The 23936-nt window shown below is 40.0% G+C and overlaps 1 protein-coding gene across 6 annotated transcripts in view; it reads left to right on the forward strand.

Moving 5' to 3' along the window:
* LRP1B (LDL receptor related protein 1B) overlaps positions 1-23936 on the forward strand; it is a 1051820-nt gene that overhangs the window by 959386 nt on the left and 68498 nt on the right. For all 6 annotated transcript variants that reach the window (XM_042437575.1, XM_042437584.1, XM_042437621.1 and 3 more), the window contains 5 exons: positions 1832-1969; positions 10327-10461; positions 10798-10917; positions 14329-14570; positions 21982-22205. In XM_042437575.1, the coding sequence (XP_042293509.1) occupies positions 1832-1969; positions 10327-10461; positions 10798-10917; positions 14329-14570; positions 21982-22205 (859 nt within the window). The remainder of the gene's footprint in view (positions 1-1831; positions 1970-10326; positions 10462-10797; positions 10918-14328; positions 14571-21981; positions 22206-23936) is intronic.

Consider the following 23936-nt stretch of genomic DNA (forward strand, 5'->3'; position numbering starts at 1 on the left):
ACAAGGCATAATGCCATGATGCACAAGGCTAAAAAACAACAACAACCCACCATTAAGCACACAATGTTTCTAAGATTCATTTCATTAATATGTATACGGGGGGGGGGTGAAGAAGCTTTAGAATCAATTAATAAAAGAGGCTTTTTATGTTTTTAAAACTGACTTCATAACTTGGAAAGCACATTGCAAATTATGGAAGGATCATATTATTTATCAGTAGACTCGTATTGACTGGGTGTGGTAGCTTACAGGTGATGCAAAGTGATCAAGGAATAAAGCAAATTTTATGGAACCAGGAGAATTGCAGCAGGAATAAAGGTAGAAATTATCATCCAAACATTAACTATGGAAATTCATATAAGTTCAAGGCCGACAAGTCGTACCAATGATGAGTTGTTACTTATTGATGCATTCTTAAGATTCCAAGCCAGACCCTATTTTCCTTGGGTGAAAAGTGAATTTTAAGGAGCTCATGCCTCTTCTTACTCATTCCTTTATGGTTTCTTGGAGGTCATCTTCTGCAGTATCTGTCTGATGAATTAAATGGCGAAAACCTCTGGAGTCATGTTTTCAAGGGTTTTGAGTTACTTCATCTGATATGTTGGCTTGCAGTCCTGGAGGTTTATGTCTCTGGGGGGGGGAAGGGGCTACATTAATCTTCCATGTCCACCTTGTTTCAATCAGTGTCATCAGATTGAGAGTCCACACACCATACAGTCTCCTGTTTGGATTCAATGTCTGAGTGAGATTGTCACACAGGGCAGCCCAGATAAATGGAAGTGAAGATGTCATTAATATTAAGATGGGTAGAACTGTCTCTAATCCCATCATCATTATAGCAAAAACATGATCATTCCATTGAGGCTTCTTGCTTTACTTTGTGTTGTTGGTAGAATAGGGACACTGATGTGGCATAGTGATGATAGAAAGATTGTATACATTCAACCAACTGTTTAGAAATCTAAACAAATCCAAATTTAAGTGCAATACTGTTTATGGAATGTTGTTTTGTTTTTGCTTTGTTTTCAGGGAATAATTTGTTTTGTTTTGTTTTTTAAATATTTATCTAAATGTTGAAAAGAAATTGGACAGCTCTATTCAACTTTCTAAGCATTTGATAGTATTTAGTTGCTGCAGTTCTATCTGTAGTTGATGCTGAGGCTAGTAAAACTCATTACAGGTTGAAACTGACCATATAAATACTTAGGTTTCAAACTTTTGTCCATGTTAAGAAGGATTCACTTGGGGACAGGTAGAGGAAAGAGCATTCCCCCGGCCCACACTTGGGGGACAGGTAGAGGTACAGGAAAGACTGGCCCAGAATATTTTGCATTCCTTTCTCTGCTGACTCAGTCACCACTCAGAAATTGACAGTGAGAGCCCTCTCCACCTTTCCAGTTGTTATTGAGAGGTAAGCTAGTGAGGAGGTCATGAGAAAGCAATGGACCTGTTCTCCTTTTGCAATATTAGTTTGCTTTTTGTCACTAAACTACAACATCCAGAATTCCACAGAATGGTGCCATGGTAGTTAAAGTTGAATACAGAACTATAGCTGTGTGGTGTTATAGGGCGATCAGTGTCATGCAATCGTCAGCTCCCTCTAGCATCCCTCAGGGAGAGGTGATTTGCTATTAATGGAAAGTTTCACACACACACACACACACACACACACACACACACACACACACTTCCTAAATGATTTAGCAGTGTTTTACCAGCGCTTAAGTGCTAGTCTGAAAATCTTCATTGATGTATATATTTATTTGCTGCACTAATTAAGATAATCTAAAAAGGAAAAAAAACCTGATTGTTCTTTTGTAACTTTTTGCAGACAAAACTACATATAAAGTAAGACCTTGTAAAAAAGATGAGTTTGCATGCAACAATAAGAAGTGCATACCAGTGGAACTAGAGTGTGATCAGTTTGATGACTGTGGAGATGGTTCAGATGAACAAGGCTGTAAAACAAGTAAGTTTAATTAAGAAATGTCTGACCCTACATTCCTAAGGAACTAAAACAAGAACGTTTCTGCATCCATTTATATCAAGTGAAATCTTCCTGAGCTTGAACTTATCATAAACACTAAACCAGTATTTATTTTCTGTGGTCTCCTAACACAAATGGCTTTCATGCCTGCATAGAGACTTCAGAAATTTTTAGAGCTGATTAGCTTGGCTGTAAATTTACAACGCTATATAAATAAAAGTTAATAATAATAATAATAATAATTATTATTATTATTATTATTATTATTATTCCTTGCCTTCACGCCATACTGCCTATGTCTCAGCCAGCCAAACTACCATCACCTCATTTTTTGTGAGTTTTTCGGGCTATGTGGCCATGTTCCAGAAAAGTTTCTTCCTGACGTTTCGCCAGCATCTGTGGCTGGCATCTTCAGAGAATGCTTTGCCTGGAAAAAGTTGGGTGTATATATACTGTGTGAGCCTGGGAATGCAGGAGTGATTTGCATGTGTATTGTTCTGTGCTGATGGCTGGCCTCAGGCAGGGATGTAGCCAAGGAGGGTGGGTTCTTAGGGTCTGGGCCCCCCCTTCCATTAGAAAAATGAATGGTGTGTGCTGCTGTGCCGCTGCACCCAAGCCCCATTATAATGGTGGCACTTAGTCTGGACCCCCCTTCCTAAAATCCTAGTTATGTCCCTGCCTCAGGCTGGAAGGCTAATGCAAAAGAGGATTAATGGCACGTTACAGACCGCCCCTTTGGGGCCGCCTGTATGCGCACCTTTCCCCGCCAGATCGGGGCCTCAGCGGCCAGAGCGGCAGCCGCTGAAGCCCCGATCCGCCGCTTTCCGGGCTGCGGGGAAGCGGCAAAAGGTCCCTTCCCCGCAGCCTGGAAAGGGGTGTCCTTGGGGCTTCAAGCCCCAAGGACACCCTACGGTGGCGGGGAGAAGGAGAAAGGGGCCGTTTGGCCCCTTTCTCCTTTGGTCCGCTGGGCGCAGCCGTCTGAAGGCTGCACCCAGTGGACCAAACCAGGAAGGAGCTCCGAAACGGAGCTCCTTCCGGGGTTGCGGAAAGGGCACCCTAGGCACTCTGCCATGACCCCAATATGTCACAACCGCGCGGCCTCGTTTGGAGGCGGCGCGGTCGTCACGTATCGATGACGGTGGCCGTGTGGAACGGGCGCTGCCATTTTGTGCGCGCACGGTGCGCACTAAGGTTAGGGCAGTGCGGAAGCACCGCCCCGTCTTAACCCTAGTACGCGCTCTGCGCGTACTTTTAAGCCCATATGTAACGGGCCAAAGTCTGCTAATTGGTGATCCTATTGGTATTCTGAAGACAACCAACATTATTACTCTTGGAGTGATGTTCAGGAATCTTATCATTCTTATTCCTCTTACCATTATTGAGACTTCTACAGAAATTAGTATAGGTGATCCCAATCATATCACTACCATAGCCATTCTTAATCTCCTCACTGCTTAAAATTACTTGTCAGAGAGTCACATAGACATGACCGCTATTGTCACCATCATTCAAGGTGGTGAGCATTATCTCCACCACTACACACTTCTTCCAAGATATCAAGGTGTTCTCCAGCTCCAACTGCATCAGTACCAGCTTGCTCTGCTCCACTGGCATTGATACCATTATCACAAGTTTCTGTTCCCCTGACATTCTTTACCATGGATACTGAACCAGTACCTAGTGTACTCCCGATATTGTCAGTATCCTTTACTCCTACAGTTTCATAGGAAGTCCTTCCTGTTTAAATGTGGTTGCCACCCTCACTATGGTATCTCAGATAACCACTCATGTTACTACATCTGTTACTATCACATCAACTGCAACTGAACATCAGCCTACTTCACAAACATCATCTGATGATGGCTATAAATCTGATACATCATTACCATCATCTTCTTCACAGTTGACAGTCTCACCATCAGGAGATTTGCAGGACACTGTTCCTGCTCTTCCACCAGAAGACTTTAAAATGTTTTCTAATATATTAACCAAAATCCATTGGGCTGACTGCAACACCTTCTCTAGCACCAATTGAAGATCCAGTGTTTCATATGGTAGATTCTCAAGCTCATGCTCCAGGTACAGTTCTTATAAAGAACATCTTTACAGAACTCAACAGGAACCATCAGCTTATTTTTTACCCACTCACCACCAAATTTGATTGTGGTTGAGGTATCCCAGTTAAAAAGAAGTAATGGAAAACACTTCACATCAATTTATAAAGAAAAAAAATGTTTGGATATTTTTGGCAGATGGTTTGATTCATCTCAGCACTGGCAATTCATTTAGGCAATGTACAAGCATGCATGGCAGCTTATCAAAGGTTTTTATGGGATAAAATTTTAGCCTTCATCCTACATTTACCAGAGACAAACTGTGAAGCAGCTCTTGTTTTTTAGCGGGAAATTGTGTAACAAATCAGGTCTGCAAGCACTCTATTGACAGTGCAGCTAAAATTATGGCTGGTGCTGTGGCTTTGAGGTGCCATACCTGGTTAAAATCTGCAGCCATTACTGAGGACACAGGACATAGTATCGAAGATTTGATGGAGAGGGTCTATTTAATGCCAAAACTGATGAGCCTTTGGATCACATTGCAAAGGCTTATTTGACAGCACAGTGAAAGGATTTTAGACCCAAACAACAGCATCAGCTACAACCTTTCTGTACACCTTGGAGATGCCCTTCACCTTTTTCATGTTCAAAGTCACCTTTAAGATCCTAATGAACTTCATCTGTGTATTCCACTTCATCCTGGCAGAGACTTTATAAACACCAAAAATATCAACAGTCATCTTCCAAGAAGTCCACCAACTTCTCTAAAATTCATTTTTGACTTCCCCAACAGGATGACACCAGACCACCAATTCATCTGCAAAGGATATTACTTTTGCACATCCCAAAATTATTCCATCATTATGCCATCTGGTGGAACATCGCTACAGATTCATGGGTACTGATCATTGTTCATTTTGGGTATGCTATAGAGTTCTCCAAGAAGAAAAAGATGATGATGATGATGATGATGATGATGATGATGATGATGATGATGATGAATTTTATTTCACCAATGGGCATATTTTGCCAAAATACTCCATTTCCACCACAATTACAAGAGATTACAGCTCTACTTCAAAAAGATGCCATCAAACAGATTCCAGGCCACTGCAGAAAAGATGGATTTTTCTCACCATATTTCATGGTACCAAAGAAAGAGGGAGGACTTCAACCAATTTGGGATTTACATGGTGTCAACAAAATACATCAAAGAAAAAAAATGAAATGGTGACACTACAATCCATTCTACCACTTCTCCATGAAGGCATTGGTTTGCAGTTGTAGAGCTATGTGATGCTTACTTTCATATCAGCATTCAGCCACAGCTCTTCAGCTGTGTTCTTCAGCTTTGCCATCACCAACCAGCTGTATCAATACAAGGTCCTGCCCTTCAGTGTCTCTACAATCTTTAGGTTGTCCACAAAATGTGTGGCAGTGATGGTAGTTTAATTAGGAATTCAGGATGTTCAGATATATCCATATCTGTATGATTGGCCTCTGGTATCTTTCTCTCTGACTTGCCTTTTCAAGGGCATTGCATTACGCTGATATTTCTACAGGGTTTAGGTCTCAATGTCAATCCCAAAAAATCCATTCTCGAACCAGCAGGAGTGACAGATTGCATGGGAATGATGTTGGAGTCAAACACAGGTTGTGCATACCTACCTTGACTAAGAGCAATTACCATATGCAGCATCACTATCAATGTGATTATGCATCTCCACTCCATAGCTCACACAGTACTCCAACTTTTAGGTCTGATGGCTGCCACTACATCCATAATTTACTTAGCATGGGTAAGATTCTGGCCTCTACAAATTTGGTTTCTTCAAAGTTTCGATCTGTTTGAAGATTTTCAACACAAGAGTCTAACCATACCAGATCACATATATGCATCTCTTCATTGGCAAACCAAAGCATTTACACTTCTGTTGGGAATGCAATTTTGTTTACCAGAACCAATTGTCAAAGTGATGACAGATGCTTTGATGATGGGACAGAGGGTTCATTGCAAGAACATCACAGCTCACAGTCCATGCCAGAGGTTGCATCATCATGGCGGGGTACAGACCGCCGCTTTGCAGCGGTCTGGCGCCGCCGCCAGAAGGTCCGCGGGGGAGCCGGAGCCTTCAAACGGCCCGACTCCCGCGCGGACCGAAAAAAGAAGCTCCAAAATGGAGCTTCTTTCTGCGTCGCGTTTGCGACGTAGCGAGGCGCCAGGGGCGCGCTCGCTACGTCAGCAGTGGCGCGACGCGTCTGGACGCTGTGCGTCCGATACGTAAAGATGGCGCCGGCCATGTAGAAAGGCCAGCGCCATCTTGTACGGACGGAGTCCGTACGAGGCCCAGGGGCGTCTAAAAGAGACGCCCCTTTTTTAAAATGGGACGTCCTCCGGACGTCCCAAAGGGCCGTCTAGAAAGCCCCCATATGAATATCTTAGAACTTCTAGCAGTTATAAAAGCAGTATTTCAGCAGATGTTAGTAGGGAGAATTGTCCAGCTCATTTCAATCAATACCACAATAGTGTGCTACATTAACAGCCAGGGAGGTGCTCACTTAACTATCCTGCTCCAACTCATGACTGCACTATGGGACGGGTGCATGAGAAATCATATCCACCCTGTGGCAGAGTATCTTACAGGCATGGTCAATGCAGGGATGTAGCCGGGGGGGGGGGCTGGGGGGCCGGACCCCCCCCCCTTCCATTAGAAAAATGAATGGTGTGTGCTGCTGCGCCGCCGCACTCATGCCCCATTATAATGGTGGCACTTAGTCTGGACCCCCCCTTCCTAAAATCCTAGCTACGTCCCTGGTCAATGTTCTAGTGGATATTTTGACCGACTCCAGGATGCTTCAAAATGAATTGACTCTGTCAGGTGAGCTTTTTTGACTGATCTCCACCTGGGAAAAACCTTTCTGGACCTTATCTGCAACAAGCACCAAATGTTGCCAATTACGCTTCAGGGCAGGGAGAGGTCATGGCTCCCTGAGTGATACATTTTTCAGGTGTGTTCAGTACTGTTTGTTTATCTTTTTCCTCCGTTCTCATTGTGAGCAAAGGTCATTGAGAAATTAGAAAGACACAAAATGAATGTCATCCTCATGGTTTTTTATTGGCCAAGACTGTCCTGGTTCACAACAGTTCTCAACCCAGTAAAAAGAAATTACGTGTTTCTTCCCGTGTAACCATATCTAATAATTCTTTCCAGCAAATAAGTCCTGTATCCAGATCTCCGGAGACTGCATTGAACAACATGGCGGATACAACAGTGAATTCGCCACATCTGCAGACAGTCCTTTCTGCTTCCAGAAAAGACTCTACCAAACTATTGTACAATAACAAACAAACAAACAAATTTTGGCAACATGTCTGTGTAAAGATCTGAATCTTCACTTAATGCCGTATCTTTGTTCTCAGACCCAGTAGTAAAGAGATTCCATAAGAGTCTGGCTCACATGTATCTTCCACAGACACTTGCAGGGTCATTGTCTTTAGTATGTGCATAACTTATTAGTAAACTGTTTGAACAATTAGGAATGGTGGATGAACATTAATTGACACTTAAGGCTGCTTTCCTAGTGGCAATCACTTCAGCATGGCAGGCAAGTGAGTTTACTGCAGTTTGATCTGATGAACTATTTTTGACTTTCCACAGTCATAAAGTTGTGCTGTGTCATGACATAACTTTTCTCCCAAAAGTGGTTTCTCAATTCCACATTAATGGAGATATTGTCCTTCCTATATTCTATCCCCATCCAATATTAGAGTTGGAAAAGTCTCTATGGCCTGTTACAGACTGCCAAAATAAAGCTGCTTCGGGTCTCTTTGGAGGTATGCTATTTAAATTATGCATGAGTCCTGAGAGTCCGGAGGTCGCGCCAAAGCCACACTCCATTCCTAAGCACTGGAGGGCAGCTTTAGTACAGCTTCCGGATTCTTAGGACGCATGCATCATTTAAATAGCATACCTCCAAAGAGACCCGAAGCAGCATTATTTTGGCAGTCTGGAACAGGCCTTTATTATCTTGATGTCTGTAGGGCATTGCCTTTTCACATTCTATGTACTGCAACATATTGCAAGACTAATAGACTTTTCATTTTTTTTCTGGAGGCCCTGGTAAAGAGCTTTGAGTTTCTTCACAAAGGTTTTCAAAATGGATACTCGAGACTATAATACTTGCATATCCATTGGCAAAGAGGCCAGTACTGAATGGTTTGAGAGCACATTCCACAAGGGCAATAGCTGCTACTGCAGCTTTGTTACATGAAATTTCTGTACATGACTTATGTAAAGTTGCAGTGTAGTCACAACCTCTGTCACTGTTGATTTGACAGTAGAGCTTGAGTTCATGCATGTTTTGGGCACGTTGCCCTTTCTTCTGTTCTACATTGACAAGACTCAACATCCTCTGGCAGATTTTACAGCCACACATTTGTGTGAGGCACAGAGACCATGAAGAAGAGGTTGCTTACCTGTAACTGTGATTCTTCAAGTGGCCATCTGTGCCCACATTAATCTGCCCTACCTTCCCCACTTTCAGGTCTCTGCTTCTAAGCAGCAGTCTATGAAACTGATATAACAGTTGCTTGTTGGGCTGGGGCATGTGCAGTATAGAGTGGGGACAGGGAATAAGAGCCAAGCTACTCAACTCTAGAAGTTTCCAAATGTGATGTCTGTGCAGGTGTGAAACCCATTTGTGTGTGGGCACAGATGACCACTTGAAGAACCACAGTTACATATAAGCAACCTGTTCTTTTGTTATGCAAATGTGTGCAGTGTGTCTGAGCTCAAAGTTAATGTGATCATCCACTGAAGGAGTATGTGTTTATAGTGCAGAATAACACATGCAACTGTTACTTAGAAGATATGCCATTACTGTTTTTGTTGTTTTTAAATGACCATTTATGTTCATTTACATGTGGTTTTACTTGTTTTCTTTGACTTAAAATGGTTGTTTTAGTTATTTGTGGACTTGTTTCACTTTGAAAGAAAGAAATGGGCATGATATTGTCTGACTCACAATACCCATTTGTATAATTTATAATACTAAAATGCAATACAGACCAAACATTAACCTTGAAACTTTTCAGTCTGAAACAGAAGAAAAAAGATTTTTGAAATGTACAGATAAAGTACATTTTTAAAATTAGGGTTTGCCAAAGTCCTACTGGTATTCCAAAGTCTTAGAAAAAGACTTTTTTCAATCCAAGTTGGTTTCACCAAGTTCACATACAAAGATGGGGATACTAAAAAAGCTACCCCAAAGCCAGACTTCAGAAAGAATCTAGCAGTCTGTAAAGTCCCAGCTAAGGGGAAGATGGGTTTTTAAAACTTCCAGTCCTCCAGTTTGGATTAAAAACTGTCAGACAGATGTCTCACAAGCAGATTTTGTCAGCAAGATACCTTGAGAGCTGTGGGAACAAAGCCAACATCTCTTTGGCTGCCAGTGCTCCAAAAAGCCCTAGCAGCATCTTTTTTTCCATTTCTTTCTTCTGTAGGAACCAATGAAGATCATTCCTGTACAAGCAAGAAAAAGATACTGTTTTTTTTCTCAGTAGCTTCCTCTACCTTTGGACTGGCCTCTGCTGTATTATTTTCTCCCACCACAAACACAATGATAACCATAAATGACACATCTATTAGAAAAAGAGTAGTAAATAATAATTTACACCCCGCTTTTCAGCCAAGGCTATCAGAGCAGCTTACAGTTTGTTAATTAGACATTTCCCTGCCCTTAGGCTTACAATCTAAAAAAGACAAGACACAAAAGAAGAAGGGAATGACAGTAGGGAAGGGGGAAAGTACAGCAGATCTGCTCTCCCTTGGAGGCCTGTTGGAAATAAAAGACTTGGGATATGCACAGAGTTTGAATCTTATTTGAAACTTTATTTTGTTTTTTTCTCTTCACTGAAACATGGTTTTATTAAACCAAGAAGTAACATGATCCAAGAAATAACATGAAACATGAATTTGTAAAATGACCCAGAAAACAATGAAAATTTCTCCACACCATAGAAACATGATTTATGATTGAAGCCCTATTGTATACATTTCATAGATTCTGTTCACAATAATCAGGAATAACTCACATTTTAAAAAACAAACAAACAAACTTAAAAGGTACATTTCTTTGGATGCCAAATTCTGGATCAGTTATTTCAAGAGACATTGATTCTGACCATTCTGTTGCTTATATGGAAATTATTTTTTCCTATCGTTCTTTTTTTTTTTTAAGGAAGCAAAAACCACTTGCTTTAACATTTTCATTCTTTCTTTTTAGGTTTAACAGAATATAACTGTGAAAATAACGTGAATCCCTGTGGTGATGATGCATATTGTAATAGAACCAAAACATCTCTTTTTTGTCAGTGCAAGCCTGGATTTCAAAGGAACAGGAGAAACTGGCAATGTGAAGGTATTTTAAGCAAATGCTTTGAAATCTCTATCATCCAAAATGTTTTACAAGAATTACATTAAATTTAGAAGACTTCCCTCAATAATAATCATATCTGGTTATGGGATGACACTTGTTTGAAAGTATGCCAGTCATAATACCATAGAATATATAAGAAAGCAGTTGCAAAATTTTAAGAACTTGGTTGGCTTCTTATGACTTGCCTTCATGTGGGTAACTGAAAAAAGAATAACACTACAATTTCAATTTTCTTTCCAGTTTTAATCTTACCTGCCATAACTTTTTGTAATAGGCTGACCCTAAAGTCAATAAATTATAAAGATTTTTCTTTCCTAGATATCAATGAATGTCTAATATTTGGCATCTGCTCTCAGCTATGTATTAATATAAAAGGATCATACAGATGCACTTGTGAAAAGAATTATAAAGAAAGAAATAGTAGCTGCATTGCAAAAGGTAAGCTGACAAAAGTAATACATGCTACTAGTGGATATTATAGGCATTAGCTGCCACTCTTCTCCTAGTGCATGTGCACATGGAAACAGTGCACCAGAACATAATGCAGATTATTCAAGACCAATATCTTGAACAATTTATGCAGCACAGAAAGAAAAACATGTGGTGGAAGTGAAAACAGATCTTCTTTGCATTGTCATGAATATCTGGGGCTGAGAGATAAATCAGGATACATCTGAGTGGTAAAGAGATCATTTAGAGGAAAGATAATTACAACTTTGTGCAGATAATTACCTGTGCTTGTAAAAGACAAAAATATACAGAGAAAGCTTGTCCTTGGGATCCTAGTTGAAACTGGATGGTTTGAACTGTTATCACTGAATTACACAGTCATGCAATTTTTATGTTAAAGAGATGTTTTCTTCAAAGCAGGTTTGCTTATTAATTTAATTTAATTAGTCAACATTGGAAGCAAATGCAATACTTCCCCATACTTTTGAAAGAGTTTTAAAAGTTGTGTTCAAATGAATTATGTGAATGTAAATAGAGATTGGGGCGGGTTATAGACCACCGCTTTGAGGTGGTCTGCTGCTGTCGCCGTTTGCTCCGTAAGGGAGCCGTTGCAGCCACACCGCGCGGCTCCCTTACGGAGCAAAAAAGAAGCTCCAAAATGGAGCTTCTTTCTGCGGCGCCTCTGCGACGTTGCGGGGCGCCAGGGGTGCATTCGTGATGTCACAGGCGCCGCGACACGTTCGGACGCATAGCGTCCGATACATAAAGATGGCGCCGGCTGTGTGGAACGGCCGGCGCCATACTGTACGGACAGAGTCCATATTAGACCCAGGGGCGTCTAGAAGAGACGCCCCTTTTTAAAAATGGGACGTCGTGCGGACGTCCCAAGTGCCGGTTTGTAACCGGCCAAAGGCTGCATATGCACTGCAGAAATAATCCAGAGTGGCACCACTTTAACTGCCATTACTCAATGCTATGGAATTCTGGGAATTGTAGTTTCTGAGACATTTAACCTCTGTCAGAGAGCTCTGGTGCCATAACAAACTACACTTCCCAGAATTCCAACTCAGCTATGACAGTTAAAGCAGTGTCAAACTCGATTATTTCTGCAGTGTGGATGCAGCTTGAGTATCCTTATCTGGAATGCTTGGGACCAGAAATGTTTTGGATTTCAAATTTTGGAATATTTGCATATACATAATAAGAGATCTTAGAGATGGGACCCAAGTCTAAATGTGAAATTTATTTATGTTTCATATATGCATAGCCCAAGGGTAATTTTATACAATATTTGTAATAATTTTGTGCATGAAAGAAAGTTTGTGTACATTGAACCATCAGAAAGTGTTACTATCTCAGCCACCCATGAAGAAACCTTTGGATTTTGGAGCAAGTCAGATTTTGGAATTTTGAATAATGGATACTTAAACTGTAATACAGTGCGTTCATGTTTTATGTAGGCGCAGCATATGTGGTTTTCAGCATATGCTGAAAGCCGCGTTGGAAAAGCTCCTTGCACACCCTAGAAGTAATGGGGTGCAGGCCACAGGCACGAGCCCCATTACTTCTAATGGGGCCCCAGCACATGCGGATTTCCTATTACAGAAAGGGATCCAGAATGGATCCCTGCGTAAGGGGAGGGTGCACTGTAGAATTAAGAGATGACCATGTTAGTCTGGAATATCAGTATGCAAAGGGGCTAACTGTGTGAAAGAAGTTGAGCATGAGCTTTCATTGATTTGGTCTGTTTCTCCAGATGCATGGGATAAATTCATGCCTTCCTGGCATCCTGTTATCCTCAATATCATATCAACTAACTTACTCCCATTATTATTGTAATGTGGATGTCAGTGCAAAACCTATCTCCTGTCTTTCCAGCTCAGCAAAATGGTTGTGTCTGCAACATTGCTGAGTATTGAGTAACTCCCTTAAAATAGTTGATAAAGTGCTAGTTGGAAAATTACATGAATTGCAATGTGCAAATTAAAATACATATGAAAATGGATGTGCTTTCATTAATTTCTCATCAAAAGATAAATGATACTACTGATGAACTCGCCAGACTAATGAAGTTGTTTTTGTTTTGTGCCTTCAACTTGTTTCTGACATGGCAAACCTAAGGTTGATCTATCATGGGATTTTCTGGGGCTGAGAGCATGGCCCCCAGATCCACTGCCATTGCCCATCCCGCTCAAGTGTTTTCATGATGTTATTATTGTTCTTGTGTGCCTTCTGATTATTTCCAATGTTTGGTGACCCTAAAGTGTACCTATTGCAGGGTTTTCTCAACAGGATTTGGTTGGGGGGGGGTTGTCCTTGCCCTCCTCTAAGTGTGAGACAGTGTAACTAACCTATGTTCACCCAGAAGAGGTGCCCTTCAGTGAGTTACAGGGAACTGAACTCTGATTCCTGAGTTATAATTCAACACTCAAAACACAACACCATGCTGGCTTTCCTAATAAAGTCATTGCCTATGTCTCAAAGAATGTAATACAGTACAGTGGAACATAAGCATATGGTTTTCATTGTATGTATGCCATAACTGCTTAAAATACATTCAGTTATGGTTTAGCCTAGTGTGTGAGGGATAACATCTTCTCATGAAAATGTTGCTTTACACTTTTACTGAATCATCACATAAAAAAGTGAAAAATGATTATTTGATTTGGACAAGTTTGAGAAATTCTACAGAATCTACATTTTATGGCATGCTTGAACTCTCTCTCTCAAGTACTTAGGGAACAAATACTAGCAACTATTTATTATTATTATTATTCCACCTTTCTTTGACTTGAGCCAACTCATGCAATTGGAGAATGACCATTGCTGAATTAAGGAGTGATATACATTACTGAAATGTCAATATATTTTAAAGAAACATCCTCACTGATGGCATACATTATATTCATATGAGGCATTGGAATTTTTTTTCTTAACTGTAAGATACATACTAGAAAACTAATTTGTGCGTTTTAATAAGATAAAAAACCTATGCAACAGATAAAAATCTTTAAAAGAGAACATTTATTTGTTAACATTGTGATTATATTGGCAGGTACTTTAATATTACAAAGCACTCTGTGTGTGTGTGTATTCTTATACAAATACATATGTAAACCTGCTGTTGAAAGCAAATTAACCTCAAATATGAATCTGTTTGTGGCCATTGTTTTGAAGAGTTTTATCCTGTTATGGATATAGCTCTAGAATTATCTTTATGCATTCCCACTGATGTCAGTGGAATTAAAACTGTCCAACTGTAAGGGTTTCATATTCTGAAACAATTTTAGAGAAATACCATATGCAAATAAAGTATGAACGTTTAGTGTGCATAAACTGCATTATTTCTTAGTAGTTGAAATTTACTTTATTTTTGTATTTCATTATAATAATCTCCAGGCTCTGAAGATCAAGTTCTCTACATTGCTAATGACACTGATATCCTGGGTTTTGTATATCCATTCAACTACAGTGATGTTCATCAACAGATTACACACATTGAATATAATTCAAGAATAACTGGAATGGATCTATATTATCAAGGGGAAATTATTATTTGGAGTACTCAGTTTAATCCAGGAGGCATTTTCTATAAAAAAGTCCATCAGGGAGAAAGGAGACAAAGCAGTAGTGGTGTAATTGTAAGTAAACTAAACTGATGTACTTTTGCTTCTTTTCTTTTCTTTTTTAATGAGGAGCAATTGGGTGTGTGGCTTAGTTCAGTGTACTACATGCAGCTGCGATTCCAAGATCTCAGGGTCTGGCTCATCTTTCCCAGTCCTCAAGGCAAAAAAAGGAAATCTCAGGGCAAGAAACCTGCCTTGAAAAGAATGTCTACAGACTGGCTATAGAAGCAGGACTCAGTGTGAGGGATAGAAAAAGCAGACGTCAGTGTAGGAAAATACTGTTTTGTGGCTTTTCCTATTTAATGTTAATTTTCCCAACAATGGCGGGGTACAAACCGCCACTTTGCAGTGCTCCCCCGCCGCTGCCATTTGCTCTGCGCAGGAGCCGCAGCAGCCAAACCGCGCGACTCCCGCGCGGAGCAAAAAAGAAGCTCCATTTCGAAGCTTCTTCTTGCGGCACCTCTATGATGTCGCGAGGTGCCTGGCGCGGACTCGCGACGTCATAGGCGCCGCGACACGTCTGGACGCTATGCGTCCAGTACGTAAAGATGGTGGTGCCCATGTAGAAGGGGCGCCGCTATCTTGTACGTATAGGATACGTACTAGGGTTAGGGGGGTGCGGAAGCACCGCCCCTTCCTAACCCTAGTACGTATCCTATACGTACTATATGGCGGTTTGTATCCCGCCAATGTTTCCACATTCCTTCCCCTCTCCTAAATAGTTGAAACCACAGTACAGTTCCCTTTCTTAGTATGAGGTGCATGTGTATGCACCATTTTTAGCAAAAACAACAACAACAACACTATGATTGTCTTTTTCAGCTCTGCTTTGCCATACAGTTCTTTCCTCTTTGATTTCTTGATTTCTTGTCCACTTTCTTTTCCCCTCCCCTCCACAACTCCTGGCTTGAAATTTTCATCCCTTCCCTTTCATGTCTTCAATCTCCTTCTTACTTCCCCATAACACCTGGCTGTGCTCAACATCTTATTTGTTCTCTAGGCCTTTCCTTTTGTTTCCTTAATCCCACCTTCTCTAGTTTCTTTTTCTCATCTACAGGTCCTTGCTAAGCATTTCCCCCCTTCTTTCTCTCTCATTCTCTCCTCTTCCTACTCCTCACATTTCCTAGTTGTACTTTTTTCCATCCTCCTTCTCTAGCCCTTCTATGGTGTTTATGCATATGTAAATTCCCAACAGAATTCTAGCCTTTTCAGCCCCCCCCCCCACCCTTTCTAAGATGCGCATTAAAAATTGGTTAGATTTCAACCCCCATGTGCTGCTAAAAGCAATTTTTGAAATGTAGCTTTAAAATTTTCCCCCCTGTTCAGTGCAGAGCTTGGAAGTCAAATTTGCCAACCAGAGTAATATTTTCTCATTTTTTAGCCTTTATTTTAAAATGAATGATGTGCTTGGAGCAACAGTGTGTGATGCTTAATGTATAATGGCATCATCAGGACTGACAACCTGTGACATCACTAGGGACAATCCTATGCTGTTAGGTTTTGGCCTTGAAATTTCAGAACCAGAGATGCTCCTCATCTGGCAAATTTACCTGTAATAATTTTGAAATATAAAAAATTACAAATAATTGAGACTTGGTGTTCTGTGATAAATCAGAATTATATAAATTAATTGTTGTGTGCCTTCAAGTCATTTCTGATTAATGGCGATGACCCTAAAACGAAACTATTGTGGGGTTTTCTGGGTCTGGGTCTATGCCACTCACCCAAGGTCACACAGTGATTTTCCGTGATCAAGTGTGGAATCAAATCCTGGTCTCTAGAGTTGTACTCCTACGCTCAGACCACCATAGTACACTGGCTAACATTAATTACTATTTCTAATTAAATATTTGTTATTAAATTGTTTATTACTATTTGTAACCTTTATATAAGATCGTTTTTACATCTTTCACTAGTCTTTGGGAAGTAGAAGAAAGAGATCCATCCAGAAAATGACAAATACCCCTTGACACTTTTTAATTCCAAAATGGCTGTTTCTTCTATTGCAATGGGTTGTCATTTTTAATATAAGTATTCCTGAGTAATTTTAGCTAGAACTTGATAAATATGAGATGCTACCATTAAGTTCAACCTGAATTTAATTTACAACAATTCTAAACCATTTAATTCATACCACTGGACCCAAATTGTTATATTTTACACTGCATTAAATTACAGGCAGTATTTAGTATTGTTTCCCCAACATGGTGTTTTTGGCTGGAAGACTCCTAATCCATGAGCATTGCTCAAGCTGGCAAATGCTTATAAAATCTGGAGTTCAAAACATCTAGAGGAATACCAGATTCAAGAAGATGAATTACTCTGCACAGCAGTTAAATCCAAAGAGTGTTTGAGGAAGAAGACAGAGTATCATACCATTTAAGACATTCAAGAGTTGTTTTTCTCTCACACACACACTCCTCATGCTTATAATGGAGGGAAAATCCCAGTGACACTTTTGTGAGGAGTGCATCCATCTAATCCTTTCTCACTCTAGCAAATAATTGGGAGGTTATGATTGCACTGCAAGTCAGTATTTTATAAGGCTTCTCAGTATATTTTTTGTTGAATAATTGCAAGGATATATAAATCCTTATTTATTTAGCATATGATCACTGATGGCAGTTATTTCAAATTCTATCTAGTCACCATTTTGGGGGGAAGCAGCAAGCAATCATGATATAAAAATTGTTTCTTGATTGCTATTTCCATTTGAATGACTTCTCATTAGAAATCATATTTAGTGCAACTGAATTCTTTAGAACAAAGGCTACATTCCTACACACATTCTTGGGATTAAGCTATACTGAATTAAGCACCTTTATTTCTCAATAAGCATGCATACAGTGAGACTGAAAGGCCACAAAACTCATTGCTTGTCAGTTTTTAAAAAAAACATGGTTACACATTGATTGTTTTTAAGGAAGCTATGGAGCGAAACAGAGCACCCCAAAGGGGTGGTTTCAAGCCACACCCACCAAAGCCAGATTGGGGCTGCAGCAAGCATACGCCATGGCCCCAATATGCCTTGAAGATGGCTGAAAAAAGTGGGGGAAATAGCCACTCCTTTTTTGGCCAGCAAAAAGCCAGCTTTTCTTGACCCAGAGTGGCTTGAAGTCAGCTGCAAGATGCTTTGGCAGCATGTGGCATATAAACGCTATGCCACTGGAGCACATTGAAGCCCCCCAATGTCTAAACAGCTGGGAGGCCTCAAGATGTCTTGAGGGTGTGCAACATCTAAACACCACACCCCCACAACCTCATCATTAGCTTTATTGAGTTGTCTGTTTTGGCCCAAAATGTGTACATAGAAAATATGGCCGAAAACATTTTTCCCTATTTATTGCCTTTAGCAGTATCCCCCCCCCAATATATATATATATATGTGTGTGTGTGTGTGTGTGTGTGTGTGTGTAAAATCCATTTCTTCTTCGTGGTCTCTGTGACTTACACAAATGGGTTATCCTGTGCCTGCACAATGCCATCTTGAGAGCATTCTGTTGTGTTCTGAAGAGTTTTGGTGGTAGCTCACTCACCTCTGGCAGCCCTACATAAGGTCTTCCTGCCAAAACCAGCTAGTTCCTTTTCATCTGCCACTACAGTTGTCTCATCAGAAACAGCATTCACATTCTTCAAACTGGAATACTTTTTTACTCCTTCATGTTGGATTTGTATTTGATTGTGCTTGTTTTTGCTTGTTTAAAAAAATAGTATACAGAAAGTATCTTAAAATGACTAAGAATAATATAAAACCATGACAGCACCAGAAACACCATACTTTGGGAAGCTCACACTAGAGATATGCATATATACCAAGTTTGCATCCACTATTTTTTACCTTCTTTCACGTCCATATCCATCTCATGCCTACTTCAATCCAACCATTTTGTTTAACAGGCCAAACCTGTCCCTTCATTACAATGTTTTGTTTTGTTTTTAATTGTGCATTTTTGCATGCATTTCCCATCTTATATATGTTGCTTGCTTGTAATACTTGACTGCTCTAAAAATATGTATGCTTGTAATGTATACCTTTTTTTCCCTATTTGTTGTTTGGTAATTGTCCTCGAGTCAGTCCTGACTCATGGCAACCCTATGGATGAGACATTTCCAAGACCCCCTGTCCTCCACTGCTCTGCCTAATTCCTCAAACTCATACTCATGATTTTATTAATCCATCCATCTAGCATGTTGCCTTCCTCTCCTCCTTCTTCCCTTCACCTTTCCCAGCATTAATGTCTTTTCCAATGATTCCTTCCTTCTCGTGATGTGTCTGAAGTACTGAAGCCTCAGTTTGGACATCTTGGCTTCCAGGGAGGTTTCTGGCTTGATCTGCTCTAGGACCCATTTGTTTGTCCTTTTAGTTGTCCGTGGGATCCTCCTCAGCACTCTTATCCAGCACCACATCCCAGATGAATGGATTTTTCTTCCTATCAACTTTCTTAACTGTCCAGCTCTCACATCCATATGTGGTAATAGAGAATACGATGGCTTGTATGATTCTGACTTTTGTGTTAAGTCATATATCTTTCCATTTTAGAATCTTTTCTAGTTCTTTCATAGCCACTCTCCCCATTCTTAATCTAGTTCTGATTTCCTGGCTGCAGTCCCCATTTCTATCAATATTTGGGAATTCTTTTACTATTTCTATTTTTTCATTGCCTGTGTTGAACTTGTGAAGGTCCTCCATGGTCATTATTTTTGTTTTCTTTATGTTCAACATTAAGCCTGCCTTTGCACTTTCTTCCTTGATCTTCCTTAGTAGTTGTTCCAGGTCTGTGAAGTTTTCTGCTAGTACTATCGTGTCATCTGTGTGTCTTATGCACATTACAGACCGCCGAGAAGCGACGGTCTGCCGCCGCCGCCGGTTGCAGCGTCCAGGAACCGCAGCAGCCAAACTGCGTGATTCCTGGACGCTGCAAATAAGGAAATCGCGCTCCTTCCTTGGCCCCGGCGTCACTTCTGGGGCACGACATGCAGACACAGAGCGTCCGTTACGTCAAGATGGCGGCGGCCGTGTGGAACGGCTGCCGCCATCTTGTACAGACTCAGTCCGTAATAGGGGTAAGTGCGTGTGTAAGCCACGCACTTACCCTAAAGGTAGTACGTCCCCAGGACGTACTAGCTGCCCGTGTGTAACGGGCCTTAGATTGTTGATATTCCTTTTTCCTATTTTCACTCCTACGTCTTCTGTGTCTAAGCCTGCTTTTCTTATAATACGTTCTGCATACAAGTTAAACAGATAGGATAAAAGGATACAGCCTTGTCTGACCCCTTTGCCAATTGGGAACCATTCTGTTTTTCTGTGTTTTGTTCTGACGATAGCCTCTTGTCCTGAGTACAGATTCCTTATCAAGACTATCAGATGTGTTGACACTCCCATGTCTTTAAGGGCATCACAACCTGGTGGGCTTCATTACCATCATGTTAGTAATGTGGTCCTGAACCTGCTTGAATCTGTGGGATTTCTCTATATACATTTTTCAATACATAATTCTAAAATGTGTGTATTTTATCAGATATGGCTACACCCATCTGATGTGTTTATTTTGTCATGTTTCATACATAGTGAAGCAGCTCCCTTACAGCCATGTGTGGAATGCAAAGTTGCATAACGCTAGTGCACAATTTCATGAAGGTGAACAATGGAGCTCATTTCAATCATAGTTGGGTATCCTGCCAAGGGTGGTCAGCATCAACAGAAATCCATTTGAGAAAATGGAATAGTGGTTGTGTGATGGACAAAGTCCAGCTCTGTCTTCACATGAAACAAAGATTGTGATTTTCAGTGTTCTTTGCTTTACCTGGTCAGCAATAGGCTCCACTTTGCTTAGTTTAAAAACAAAGGTAAGATGAAACATGGTTTGCCTCCTGCAAATCAAGTCCATGCTTCCTCTTGCCCATACCCAATAATGCATAAAGAATAAACTTGTATCAAGAGTTCTCATTTATTATTGCCACCAGAAAATACTAGATTTAATTAAAATAATTGAAATTATATATGTAACATAGGAACTCAGATTCCTTACTACTTGAAGTTAAAAAGAGGTAAATCCAATCCCACTTTAAAAAATGGTTTGAAGCCATTACTGTTATGAGAATATTATGACCTTTTTAATGAACTTTATTTAAAAAGCGTTTCCTCATTTTTGAAGGATGGAGGGTGTATTCTTTCATACAGTCCTTATCACTTGACATGGACATAGAAGTGACCTTTTTGTTTTAAGAGGAGAATAAATGCAAATGTCTTCTGCCTACATTATGTCACTCTTGATGAAATAATATGCTTTTAAAAGTCCACACATTTTTGAAATGACATAATAATAGTTCCCGCAAGTGGATGCTTACACATTAAAATGGAGAAGTACATTCTTGAGAAGGCTTGAATGGACACACAAGCTTAATGAATCCAGGTCCTGAACATGAGCTTGAACAGCCATTTTGCACTAACTGTGACATCAGAAGCTGAATGCAGACAAGATAGATGAGCTGGGGAGGGGGCATTTTAGGCCCAGAAGAAGACTTTTACTAAACCAAAAAGTGACTTATGAATTACTTCCTGTTTTAAAAAGAGACCTCTGCTTGGACTAAAATAATTCATAGAAACACAGAATAATAGAGTTGAAAGAGACCACAAGGACATCCAGTCTGACTCCCTGCCATGCAGGAACTCTCAGTCAAAGCATCCTTGACAGATGGCCTTCCAGCCATTGAGGGGAGAACTGTGATGAAAATGTCACAGCATCCAAGGGGGCATGTCAGGTACTTGAGGTAGGATACAGCAAAGACGATGTGGTTCTCCAAAGTGTCCTGGGGGCCATTTGACCACTGTCCACCTCTGGCCTAGAAGGAGGAACTACCCTCCTAGAACACATGCCTAGTATTGGTTGAGAACAATGTTGGTCTTACTCCAGGAATTGATAGGTCTTCTTTCTGTGCCTCTGAACATTTTTATTTATTTATTTAGAAACCTACATTCCTTCTTAACAGAGAGAAGACAAAGTTATCTGTGTGCTGGCTGCTGTAATCACAATGAACTTTCTTTCACTATGTGAAGGTTATTAGGCTGTATCATTTTGCTTTTTTGGTAGAAAGCCAGGAAGTTTGGTAGAAAGCCAGGAAGTTTCCCACTGGCTTCTTTTTGCCTTTATTTCAGCTGGATGTGCAAATCCTGTTTCATTGTTTCTGCCTTATTCTGTAGGTATCTGTTATGCATTCACAAGTATCAACAACATATGGAATGGGGCCACTGTAAAAACTTCAGTATCTAAATAGCCACATGGGAAGGGCTAATTAGTTCTGTGGGATGGAAAGCATGAGGATTGTGGTTGTCTAGCAAGTTAGCATCCTTTATCTTAAAGCTATAAAAAAAATTAAAAATGCAAACTAGGGATGTATGGAATTTTAAATTTGTTCTTTTCCTTAGTGTCCAGAATTCAAAAGACCAAGAGATATTGCAGTTGACTGGATAGCTGGAAACATTTATTGGACTGATCATTCCAGAATGCATTGGTTCAGTTATTATACGACACACTGGACAAGTTTAAGATATTCTATCAATGTAGGACAGATAAATGGACCAAACTGCACAAGGCTCCTTACAAATATGGCAGGAGAACCATATGCAATTGCTGTAAATCCTCCAAAAGGGTATGTTGTTTTATAACCCCTTTTTATTGCAATTTTGTATATTTGTAAGTTCCCAAGTTAACATTGTTTATTTCATGGCTGATTTTAGGAGATTTGTCTAACTAAAACATCTTGGGGCTGATTTTCATTGGTTGAGAATGGTGGGTGGTGGGTAGCACATAGTGACATTTTACTTTGTCTGCGACAGGTGTGCATCTGCACACACACACACACACACTAAGATAAGAGATAGTCTGAATTGAGAAGTATATGACAAGAGAGATAAATCTGTTTCAGCCTGAAAGCCTAAATTTAAGGAAAATGTCCTTAGGTGGGTACAGTGAAAATTAAATGAATGGGGGCAAGAATATCAGTATATATTAACTTCACTATATATTACTGCCACAAAGCCTTAGGAGATGAATTTTAACCTTTACATATTGGGGGGGGGGCATACAAAACCTGGGAAATCATCAATTGATGGTATCATGAGAAATAGAGGATGGTCATCTGGAATAGTCCAGAGAGCCAGATTTCATTCCTTGGTGTCAGGGTCCCCATCTCTGGACTGTGTTAATTCTGTACAAGGGATGGGTGATATTCCATTCTTCTTCTAACATGGCTTTATTTTAAAAAAAACACTTCAGAAATATATACTTACATAAACATACAGCCATTCTAGGAGCCTTTTGGCTGAAGTATGAGCTATAAATATGCTAAATAAATAAATAAATAAATAAGTATGAACGAAGATGCAATTACATAGTGGTATTTGCATGTGTATTGTTGCATATATCTGTTGAAATGCAATTTGGAAGTCAAACAGTGGTAAATAAACTCATGTAACAGGGAAATATGCCCTAAATCCCATATGATAGAGAGAGAAAAAACATGCCACAAGCATTTTATTCAGAGATTAATTGCTTGCCAAAAATGTGTAAAAACCAATGAGAAGTCATGCACATATTAGAAGAAATAAAATAAAATACACATAAAATTAATATGTTTTTTGGTTTTTTTTAAATAAGAACTTTTAAGTGAATTTCAGGACAGAACATATGTAAAGTTGGAAAAGTGAGAACCTGTACAAATAGCAATAGCAAGTACTTTTCTATACCGCTTATCAGTGAACTAAGCACTCCCTAAGAGGTTTATAATGTGTGAGCTAATTGCCCCCAACAAGCTGGGTACTCATTTTAGCAACCTATAGAAGGATGCAAGGCTGAGTCAACCCTGGAGACTTGGGATTGAACTCACAACTTCATGGGTGCTGTATAGACATTTAAGCACTGTGTCACTGGGGCTCCTTACATAAATAGAACGGTGTTTGAAACACCTCCACAGCAGCTTACTCGTCAAATTTAAAAATCCACTGGGTTTACTGAATTCACTTGATTGTCTCTATGCTCTGAAAGCCTGAACAGTTAGCATATATATTTCTGTAGCATTCTTAGCCCTTAACTCTCTATGGCTGCCATGAAATACAGGCCAGGGCAAGATGCAGTCTTCATAGTCTATGACTGATGCACCAGCTTCTTGATCTCTGTTTCACATTTGCTATATACAGGATGTAATTCTGATAGTCTTAGTGGACATTGATTTCCACTAAGAGTTTCCAAAAAAAATATTTTGATCCTTTGTTTCAGTCCACAGAAAATGCAGTTAACACACTGACAAAGTTCAGTGAGATCCCTCTTTTGTTCTTGTTGATTAAATATGTTTTTGTTTTTGTTTTGTTTTGTTTTTTGGTTT

The sequence above is a fragment of the Sceloporus undulatus genome, chromosome 1 (assembly GCF_019175285.1).
Source record: "Sceloporus undulatus isolate JIND9_A2432 ecotype Alabama chromosome 1, SceUnd_v1.1, whole genome shotgun sequence".
Lineage (NCBI taxonomy): Eukaryota > Metazoa > Chordata > Lepidosauria > Squamata > Phrynosomatidae > Sceloporus > Sceloporus undulatus.